Here is an 11,156-nt window from a genome sequence, read left to right as displayed (position 1 = left end):
TTCAAGTTCAAGCGACACGTATATTTGAAGGCCGATGGTTTCGTATCGGAAGTCGTCATCGAGCGCCCGGAACTAGTGGAGGGTCTGCATAGGGAGTTCGTGCATGCCGGAAGTGACGTAGTGCTGGCCTTCACGGTAATAGGCTCGTTTATACTTCTGAATGCGCATGCGCGTCAACAGGAATAGAGTCATTCCAAATGTGGCGGCCATCTTGGATTTTCCGGGGTCATCCAGGGTCATGCACCAAAACGAGGCTGGATAGGAAAGTCCCTAATTAAAAACATGTAACAGGGTATAGGCAGGCCTCCAAGTCCCTCTAACCTGAAATCCTGCGGAATATGTGCCTGTTATGTGTAGAAGATACTGTTTTGGACGTTTGAACTCGATTTCGGCTAATTGTTTGTAAAAGGAATTTTTTAAATTACAGGAATGCACCCCCAGCGAATTGATTTTATTCTACATATAGGTAACTCAAGAAGGTGTTTGGTATGATGTATGATACTTGGTATGTAGGTAGGTGTCACCAAAACAAAGGACAATTTGATCATCGATGTTAATAGTGCGTTTGTGATGACGTTACAGTACTACGCGCACCGTGAGAAAATGCGCATCATCGGGCGGGAGGCGGACCTGGAGAAGATCAACCGCACGGCGCTGCGCCTGGCGAGGAAGGTGGCAGACGATACAGGCACGCTCATGGCGGGAAACATCTGCAACCTCAACATCTACGACCAGGCGGACCCGAGTTGGGAGGGGCGCGCACACGCCATGTTTAAGGTGAGGTAGAACTGCAAGGTTGTTTACTAGTAAGCCATCGAGATTAAGTTAATTCCTTGAATGACTAGCTCTTCTTTGTGAACTGTAGTTCAATCTGACCAAGGACGTTGATATAACGTCCTTGATCTGACGAGGGGCGTTACAAAGTTCCCAGCACTTTTGACAAATTAATGACGTCACGTCCTGACATAGGGTCATGTGGCTAAAATGATAGGTCATTCGAACTTGATGAAGGCTGTTGTGTGGACACCAAAAAAATTGCTTTATTTGTTGCATTGGGAAAAACTTTTTAAAAATCACAGTGTTAACAAGTGATAACAGAAGTCAAAGAAAAACATGCTCTGCTAGCCCTGAGACGAAAATGGCAATATTTCGACCTGCATTTTCGATGTTCCCTTTGTTCTGTCACACAGGAGCAGTTGGAGTGGATAATGGAGGAGGGCGGGTGTGACTTTATCCTTGCTGAGACGTTTTTTGCCTACGCAGAGGCTAAACTGGCTCTGGAGTGCGTCAGGAAATATGCCAAAGGTACTCAATCCGTGTGCGATGTGTATTGGCCAGTGAACCTGAGATTATTTTTCGTTTGTAGTCTTTCTATGTATGTAACAGTGCACCCTGACAACACTTGTGATGCTGTTATTCCGGTGACTTATGACATCTAATATAAATTTAGAATGGTAGTTTGTGAAATTGTAAATGTAGACTACTCAGAGCCCAAACAAATAAATTGACCATGAATGGACACACGAATAAAACAAGTCACTTGTGCTGCGGCTTTGAAGGCAAATTATAATGTATTAAATCCTAAAAAACAGGATGATTTAATATTCCATTTTTTTAGCTCAAGTGTTTTAAGACTTGTTCATTTTACATGTGGGTACCACTGAAATGGTCTTTCGTTGTACTGGGTGATTTGTTTTAGATTAAATTTAAAGCGTAGACTATGCAGAGCCAAAAATAAGATAAAACGGTGCCACCCCCTACCCTTCCCCAGGTATTCCCGTGGTGGTGAGCTTTAATCTGAAGCGCGGAGACGACCTGGTTAGACTCGCCCCTGAGGCGTCGTCAAAAGTCGATAACGAATCATAAGTAAAACATAAAACCATGACTAAACAGTATGCCCCCCCCCTCAGGTATTCCCGTGGTGGTGAGCTTTAATCTGAAGCGTGGAGACGACCTGATAGACGGCGTACTGATCCAGGACGCGCTGCGCCGCCTAGCGGAGGCCGGGGCTGACGTGGTGGGGCTGAACTGCGGGCGCGGCCCCGCCACCACCCTGCCTGTGCTGGAGGAGGCCAAACAGAACGGCATTGAGGTGGGATAGTCCACCGTACTAGGTGTGATAACACATCGTACTAGGTGTGATAACACATCGTACTAGGTGTGATAACACGTCGTACTAGGTGTGATAACACGTCGTACTAGGTGTCGTAACACATCGTACTAGGTGTCAAAACACATCGTACTAGGTGTCATAACACATCGTACTAGGTGTCATAACACATCGTACTAGGTGTCATAACACATCGTACTAGGTGTCATAACACATCGTACTAGGTGTCATAACACATCGTACTAGGTGTCATAACACATCGTACTAGGTGTCATAACACATCGTACTAGGTGTCATAACACATCGTACTAGGTGTCATAACACATCGTACTAGGTGTCATAACACATCGTACTAGGTGTGATAACGCTAGCCTGGTATCCAGCCGTATTATATCTCCCGTGTCTCTTCTGTCCTCTCTATTTGCAGAGAGGACAGAAGAGACTCGGGAGCTAGTCCCCAAGCAGACCCTACGGTGCCTTAGAGATAGTATCAAAGCTGGCAAGGGACTTGGTATAGCGGCACCAGCTGCCCGTTTGACTCCCTGCCTTAGCCGGTTATCTCCCTTTGGCCGGCTAAACTCCTTGCCAGCTTTGATACTATCTATCTCTAAGGCACCGTAAGGTCTGCTTGGAGACTATCGGGAGCTATAATACGGCTGGATACCAGGCTATGATAACACATCGTACTAGCTATAGGTAGTTCCCAATTCATTTCAATTAACACTTCTTACCATTAATTTGATTTTTCCTTGTTGCATCGTTGCACAGACGCCCCTGGCCTTCGTGCCCGTCCCGTATCGCACGGACGCCGAGAACCCCAACTTCATGACGCTGAAGGACGTGAACGACAACGGTAAGTCTTCCGGCTCATGTACTGTAATCACTAAATATAGCATACAACACTGCTTATTCTGTATTACTCGAGGATTAGCGAGGAGGTTTTGCTCCGAAGGGCCAGCCCACAGCCCCCCCCCCTCCGAAAAAACGCTAGATGCACCAGAAGTTGAGGAATTAGGTGTTCGCGAACAAAAACAGCAATCTCAATATCCGAATCTGTCATCCGAACAACGGCGCACTCGAAGTGCGTTCGAATAATTCTGCGCGATAACAGCAGAACCCCGTCCGGAACACCCGTTTCGAACGTTATCGCGGCTCACATTAGACTCTACCAGGCTTCGTGGATCGGTGGTCTAATTGTAGAAATTGGACAAATAGAATCTATACTATAGTACGATAGGGGAGTTAGCCGGCCAGAAGAGTGCGTTTCTACCGTTTCTAATGATTCTACCGATCCACGGAGCCTGGTAGAGGCTAGCCCACATATGACGTTTAACATTCTGCTGCTTTCACGAGGCTCGCATTACCAATCGCTTTCGACCAATTGCTGACGTCACGTGTTCGTAGGGTCACGTGACCCAAATATTAGTCATTCGAACCTAATGAATGTCGCAAAACGGAAAGAATTCTTCGATATATTTTTGTCTTGTGCTTTTCCAACGCAGTTCATAGGCATCACCAGAAAAGTTGAGATTTCATGCTTTCATGAAACTGATTCTTTCTTGCACTTCTTTCAGGTAAGATCGCCTTTCCCTTAGACCTGGACCCGTGGCTTTGCAGCCGGTCGCAAATCGCCTCCTACACCCGCAAAGCACACGCCCTCGGCGTCCGCTTCATGGGCATCTGCTGCGGGAATGCCTCGCACTTCACCCGCGCCATGGCCGAGGCGCTGGGCCGGCAGCCGCCCGCCTCCCGATACACAGCCGACATGAGCAAACACGCGTACTACGGCACCGACCCGACTCTCATCGACTTCAACACACAGGAGGTCTGCAAAAACAAGTTCTGAACAAGTAAACAATAAAACTTTACACAACAAACAACAAACACGCGTACTACGGCACCGACCCGACTCTCATCGACTTCAACACACAGGAGGTCTGCAAAAACATGTTCTGAACAATATCAAAGTTTCTAAGATCTGATCAAGTTAAGAACAAATCAAAGTTCGTCCCAACAGAAACAAGTCTGAAGCCTTCATTAGCCCCGAATGACCAACTACTTAGACCACGTGACCTAAAGGACCATTGATCTTTTAGTCACGTGACTTAACAGTCTCGTATCCACGTGACCAGCTGGCGGACCTTTTAGTGATCAGTCAAAATTCATTTCCAAAAATTGATTTATGTCGAAGCGTAACCTTCACCCATTCTGACGTATAAACTACAAAAAAATGATTCCCGTGTCTCTGTATAGCAGCAATCTAAGTGACACTTTATGTTGTATTATAATATAATGTTGGTTTTCTTCTTTATAATTTTTTTCTTCAATTCTTTGTCGTCTAATGCAAAAATTTATTACAAAATAAAGACTGTGGATCAAACATTAGTACAAGGTTTGGTGGAATTTTTGTAGGTCTTGTGTGGTAGAATGATTTAACGTTATCTCTAAAATGACAGCCAAGTTGAGGCCCGAATTGTCCTGCTTCTTTACATATACATGGGCACATTATAACGGGGCATGAAGCATAGTTATTGAACAATATTAGGCATACAGAATGCAATTTAACTTCTCATTTTCGCACCAAGTGAAAATACTTTTTAAATTTTAGACTACAGATTTTACAGATACATCTAAAATATGTCATTGAAATTGTGCATCATCTATGCTTTCACCTTCTAATGTATATGAAGATTATGACTTAAACTAATTTTCTATCTACACATACATAAAACTCTCGTTGATCTTAACAAAAAAGTCTAATGCGTACTTATAAATTACTGTCATTCGACACATATGCCCCAATAATTCCGTGAATAATTTCGAAATGGCATAATCTCATATGGTCATCGAAATTCTAATGTAAATCCTTGTTTGTGAGTGAAGAACTTCATCTTTTTTTCTATTGGCTTTGGACAGACGAGGACAATGTGGCACTGACTCAAGTTAGTAACTTCTATTGACAGTGCCGCATACACAGTACAAAATTGCTTCCGTAATTCCAGGTACCCCAGGTTTTTACACCTTGGTGAAGTGAGGAAGGTCGTGTAAAGTGCCTTTCCCAAGGGCACAACGTCGGGGACACGGCGAGTATTGATGTCATCCATTAGGTCTCAAGTCCAACACTCTATCAGTTACGCACGACGCAACATTTTACCCCAGCAGCTCCTTCAGCCCGTTCCTGAGGCTGGCGACGAGCGTGTCCACGTGTTCCCTGTGCGTCCTGAAGGCGAACACGCACGCGCGCAGGTACAGCTGCCCCAGCACCGTGGTGGAGGCCAGGAACACCTGCCCGTCCCGGCACACCTGTCCCAGCAGCCGCAGGTTAAACTCCGCCTCGTAACAGCCCTGCTGTCCGGGCACGGCCTCGTACCGGAACAGCACGATGGACAGCTGGGGCTCAAGGACGAATAGCCCAGGGACAGCTGTGACAGAGACGAAGCAGACGTTGGTCTACCGTTGGAAATGGTACCTCATTTACATAATTTTTTAAATCAATTCTTTCGTATCAACAGATCTTGTCTTAGTGCGGATGCTGTCTGAAACGTCTGATCATTTCCAAACCCACGCACCGCTCGAGTTTACCATGAGTTATCTTGCCTATCTTACTACCTTAATGACTAACTTTTATCAGCATCATAAATGATACTTCATTCATTTGAAGACAATTTGGAAATGAAAAAAATGAGTTCTCATGCAACAGATCCTAACTGTACATCCTGCATCTTATGCCAATCATAAAATCAAAGGCCACACAAAAGCTGGTTATTTGGGTTGTTCAGGCTAAACACAAGAGCTTCACATAAGCAAACTATAAAAGGGAGATTGTGTCAACACTTTAAGAATTGTGTTACGTTAAGCCTCTTGTGGTAAAAACATGATGATGTATTTTACAGTTCACCTTTGAGCTTGTGGTACAGGTACCGACTGAGGTAGAGTTTTTCCTGTAGCGCCGCCCGGAACGTCCCAACTCCGAACACCTGCAGGGGCAGCCATACTCTCACAGCGCTGGAACACAGCAAGCACGGCCGTAACTAACAAGCTGGAAGCAATAATGCCGTATAGCCTTCCTTTTAAGGTATCCAAGAAAGTCTATCCAAACGTTGAAATGCATAAAACACAAGGAGTAAACACATTGACCGCGGCCCTGGCCTTCCTCAGCATGACTAGTCCTATAGTTCAGGTCACATGACCTTACAGTTCCGTGATGTAGGCAATGGGTCAAAGGTGGTGGGAAGTTGGTACCGCCCGCCACCGCCACACCCCGCCAAGATGGATGATTTTCCTGGAGATACCAAGCCATAAACTCAGGTGTGTTTAACTCACCGAAAGGGTGTGCTCAGTTTGAAGGTGACACTCAACAGAAGTGTGGAACTCACTGGAAGTGTGGAACTCACCGGAAGTGTGGAACTCACTGGAAGTGTGGAACTCACAAGAAGTGTGGAACTCACAAGAAATGTGGAACTCACAAGAAGTGTGGAACTTACCGGAAGTGTGGAACTCACAGGAAGTGTGGAACTCACAAGAACTCTGGAACCTACCGGAAGTGTGTGCTGTGTGTGTGGAACTCACTAGAAGTGTGGAACTCACCGGAAGTGTGTGCTCTGCTCGAAGGTGAGGTCCTCAGGGTTGAGGTGGCGGGAGAAGCTGGGCCTGTCCTGGAGCGTGCTGACTGGATTCCGTCTGTTGGACGTCAGCAGCTGCTGCCAGTTCCGCACCAGCACCAGCCCCGCTCCGAACGGGACAAACAGGCCTGCACATGGCGTGGGTACAAACATGGGTAAACTCTAACCCTAACCCTTCAGTCCCGCACCAGCCCCGCTCCGAACGGGACGAACAGCCCTGCACATGGCGGGGGTACAAACATGCTTACTAACGTATTGATCTACGTTACTTTGTGTACGTTTTCGGTTTTGTTCTTTAGGTCTAAGCTTTTTCTACTAGTCTCATCTTCAATCTTGTCATAATACGCACTCTTAGCTAAGTGTGGCTACAGTTTTTTTTCCAAGTTGGAGAATTTTGTCTGAGAGAAAACAACCACCGATGACGACAATGATCTAAGACAACCTTTTCCATAACAAGGCAGCAGAATTTTGCACACTTTTTTGCACAACACTTGCATGGAAGTGCAAAGAGTATGATCAGTTTGCGATGGTTAGACAATTCTACGACATATACATTTATGACCAGAGGCGTACTCACCTTTATGTGGGTCGCATGTGAAGGAGTCGGCCCTCTCCACCCCCTTGAACAGGTGTTTTACGGAGTCGCATAGCACGAAGAAGCCGCCGTAGCAGGCGTCCACGTGCAGCCACACGCCGTGCCTCTCAGCTACATCCGCCAGCTCGTCTATCGGGTCCACTGAGCCCACGTCGGTCGTGCCGGTGGTGGCGGCGATCGCAAACGGGATCAATCCTTCCTGTGTGGAGTGATGGAGGGAAGGAAAGATTAGGAAGATGAAAGAGATTTTAGGCTAGGTTCACAACCATTGGACCACAAACAGCCTAGACATGTGATGAATGGATGGAAGGAAATGTAAGGAACATGAAAGAGAAAGGATCACAGATGTTGGACCAGAAACTTGATCAGCCTCTCCTGCAGACATGGGATGGATGCAATGAAAGATTAGGAAGATGAAGGAGAAAGGATCACAGATGTTGGACCACAAACGGGATTAACCCATCCTACAGGCATAGGAAGGAGGGAAGGAAAGATTAGGATTAGGAAGATGAAAGATGTAGGACCACAAATGGGATCAACCTTTTCTGTAGGTATTGGATGGAAGGAAGGAAAGATTAAGAGATAAAAGACGTTGGAATACAAACGGGATCAGACCCTCCTGTAGACATGGGATGGACGGAAAGAAAGATAAGAAGATGAAAAGGCCAGGTGCGTTTTGTGAGGTGAAGGAAGGCAAAGTAAACACGTACCTGTGTGTCCTTCTCTACGGCCTCTGCCAGTTTCTCCGGGTCCATCCCGAACCGCTCGGTGACGGGGATTTTACGGATGACGGCTTCTCCCATCCCGATCGTGTGCAGAACCTACGGCAGGAAAAAATAAACGACAGATGAGTCAATAATTGTTGTTGTTATTGTTATTGTTTACATTGTAGTGCCTAGGAACACATAGGGCAGCAGGTTTCCTTGCTGTTTCAGTAGCAGGGTAGGTTTTTACTGGGAGCGTTGCTAGCACCCCCCTCCTTAACTTGTTCAAGAGCCCCATATGCATCTTACGTGCCTTTCGAAAGATGGGTGCAGCCCCAACGGAGACACCCTTCCAAGGATTGAACCAGGGTTCCCCACTTACCAGCCAATTGGAAAAAGGAGCTCTACTGCTACCAGTTGAGCCACAGGGTCATTTCATGCGTATTTAGTGCAATTAAAAGATACAAGATGGCAGAAATAAGAGGTGCTCAGGGACATGGAACCATGGCATACCTTCTCAATCCCGTCATGCGTCAGCTCACTCAAGTACACCACGCAACTGGAAAATAAAACAAGCAACAACAATAATTATTATAGCTAGCAAAACGCCCTGGGCCACACAATTGCTCAACTGCCATACTCTTCCCCGTATACTAAGCAGAGAAAGCAGCATGTACATGTACCATTTCTTAAGTCTTTGGTATGACTCTGCCACGGATCAACCTTCAAAATGCAAAGCAAACACTCTAGCTACTTACTTGGCATTACCAAGCAGCAGTTATGTAATCAAAATATTGCCAAAACTATAGAAATTGTTCAGAAAAGCCATTATTATGAGCTTTCAATCTGAATGCAAAGCAATTGCATGAGGCAAGGGATAATGTCATCATGAAAATCTGCAAACCTGTGGTAATCTTTTGCCTGTAGTTTCTTTTCATCTCTTGCAGTTGCCATGGCGATGAGATTGCCCACCGTCCCGCCTGACGTCAGGTTTCCCGCGCAGGATTCTGGGTAGCCGAAGAGGCGCGCCACCCAGCGGATGAGGGAATGCTGCATCTCGACTGCCGCGGGACAGGCGTAGTTCACCACTGCCGAAACACAACCGTGACGACTCAACTTTCAGCAATCAATCAATCAATCAATCAATCAATCAATCAATCAATCAATCAATGAGACATCCATCGTCAATGATTTAATTTGTTGGTTCTCAGATTTTGAAAAAAATTTCAAAGAAACCCTTAACTGGAAAAACATAATGACAATATAGCCTGAGAACTAGGTTTGTGCCTTGGCGCACTCAATTTTATGGGGTGAATACAGTCATATCTAAGTTTTCCTCCCTACCCTCCTGCATTATGATGTTCTCTTGCTGTATTTTCACTTTTAAAAATCTGAGAACAAAGAAATTAAATTGGTATGGCCAGAATAGAACCATCCATCTTAATGTAACTATACACGAAACTGAAAGCTTGGAATCCATAATGATTGTACTGTTAGCCACATTGTGATGTAACATGGCCCGGGTGTATAGCCCTTCCCTGTCCATGGTGCTGATTATGAAATCTACCTTTCTTGTTTCAAACTGACTTCTCTCAACGTTTTCCACTTTAGTCTTTCTTCTTATCATGCATCATGTATTCATATCAATCATTTTGACATTTCATAATATCGTCAGAATAGAAGTATGTTAGAAGCATCTTCTAAGGTTGCAGCAAGATGCTTTCATCCTTGGTTGGAGTATCATGTCAAGGAGCTGGAGAAAAATAATTATTGTTTCACTACTCTATTTAATCATCGATCCTCGTTTAAGTATTATGTACTGGTTATGCATACAGAACTTTTTATCTACTGATTTACCATTGATTAAACTGTCCACAGACATATTTAGTATTGAAGTTATGGCTACTTACAGGCGTACGGGTTGAAAGCTGCAGCTAAGAAGTCGCCGATGGCGGAGGGATACAAACTGTTGCCCGGCACGTAGGCGAAGTACCCCGGATGTCCCTCCCGCATCAGCATGTGGTCTCCTACGGAACTGCAGAAACTCTCCAAGGCTGCGTCTAGAATACAACAGTGGGGTGGGGTACATGGATGCAATACTCATGATGGTAACTGAGGATGAAGAGTGTGTATTTTGGAAAGTAGAAGTACAGCTTTGGCCTCTATGTAATACTAAGTTATAATGCAAGAACAGACAAATTTAGTATAATGTTGTAACGTTACATGTATATCCTGTCCAGTGGTGCGTTACATTAAAAGTCGTGCCCAATGGCTAACTGCAAGTACATATGACATGTTGACAAACATACACGCGGTAGAGACATAGGAGAAACATACATGTGGCAAGGACAGTGACTAGTCATTGACTCTTATTGCAAGAAGAGACAAATTCAGAAAGATAGTGCTCAATAAGCTAGACTACACAACTTGCCGGTTTGGCTTGATTTTTAGACATGGAAGAGGACAAAAAGCCCCATTACTTAAAAAAAATTAAAGCATGTAGCTTGAGTACAAAACACTTTATTTTCCTACATGTTGGAATCAATTTAAAAAACAACAACAATGTACCGAAGCTCACGGGCTCCTCGCTGATGGGTAGGACTGCTCTGGCAGCCTCCTCCATCTCAGCCTCATCAGCAGCAGTTAGCACCTTGCTGCCGGGCAGCTGCTCCAGGTACGCGCTCGCTCGCTGCTGCGCCTTCCGGGTCCAGTCCTCCCGTACCTCCGGCGGCACGTCCAGCCGTGACGACACCAGCTGCAGCGCGGCAAGCTTCTGGATCAGCTCGTCTTCTGACGGGAGTTCTGACTTTTCTGCTGACGACATGGCGACAGTTTCTGCAGGCTGTGTCAGAAGAAAATGGGCTCGTTAGTCTTTAAAAGACAAAGTAAAAAAAAAATATCAAGCTGTCATTAGGTCACCTTGTGATGGCAGCTCTGCTGACGATATGCTGACTTTTCTGCTTGCGACATGTCGAGGGTTTCTTTCTGCTGCCTGTGTAAGAGGAAACGGGCTCGTTACTTTTTATAAACTCCAAAGTTTTGTCAATAAAATGTCAAGCTGTTGTGATCATGAGCTCGTGTTCTGATGGCAGCTCTGACTTTTCTGCTGACAGTTTCTCAGGCTG

At 45.5% G+C, this 11,156-nt stretch overlaps 2 protein-coding genes across 3 annotated transcripts in view; one reads left to right on the top strand and one right to left on the bottom strand.

Moving 5' to 3' along the window:
• Positions 1-4,490, top strand: part of LOC118419165 (betaine--homocysteine S-methyltransferase 1-like) — a 13,909-nt gene extending 9,419 nt beyond the window's left edge. The window contains exons 3-7 of one of the 2 annotated variants that reach the window (XM_035825482.1): positions 583-777; positions 1,191-1,305; positions 1,911-2,092; positions 2,879-2,963; positions 3,685-4,490. In XM_035825482.1, coding sequence (XP_035681375.1) covers positions 583-777; positions 1,191-1,305; positions 1,911-2,092; positions 2,879-2,963; positions 3,685-3,956 — 849 coding nt within the window. In that variant the 3' untranslated portion in view covers positions 3,957-4,490. The remainder of the gene's footprint in view (positions 1-582; positions 778-1,190; positions 1,306-1,910; positions 2,093-2,878; positions 2,964-3,684) is intronic. The other variant, XM_035825483.1, reaches the window with a different exon arrangement.
• Positions 4,491-5,115: 625 nt separating this feature from the next.
• LOC118420118 (tryptophan decarboxylase-like) lies at positions 5,116-10,262 on the bottom strand. Its single transcript, XM_035826821.1, has 8 exons — positions 9,942-10,262; positions 8,936-9,119; positions 8,545-8,590; positions 8,038-8,148; positions 7,310-7,526; positions 6,698-6,860; positions 6,009-6,115; positions 5,116-5,532 (listed from the first exon to the last, which is right to left on the bottom strand). The coding sequence occupies exons 1-8, from the start codon at positions 10,048-10,050 to the stop codon at positions 5,261-5,263; spliced, it is 1,209 nt and encodes a 402-aa protein (XP_035682714.1). The 5' UTR covers positions 10,051-10,262; the 3' UTR covers positions 5,116-5,260.
• Positions 10,263-11,156: the final 894 nt, after the last annotated feature.

Source organism: Branchiostoma floridae, chromosome 7 (assembly GCF_000003815.2).
Source record: "Branchiostoma floridae strain S238N-H82 chromosome 7, Bfl_VNyyK, whole genome shotgun sequence".
In the NCBI taxonomy this organism is placed as follows: domain Eukaryota; kingdom Metazoa; phylum Chordata; class Leptocardii; order Amphioxiformes; family Branchiostomatidae; genus Branchiostoma; species Branchiostoma floridae.
This window is presented reverse-complemented; position numbering and strand designations above follow the sequence as displayed.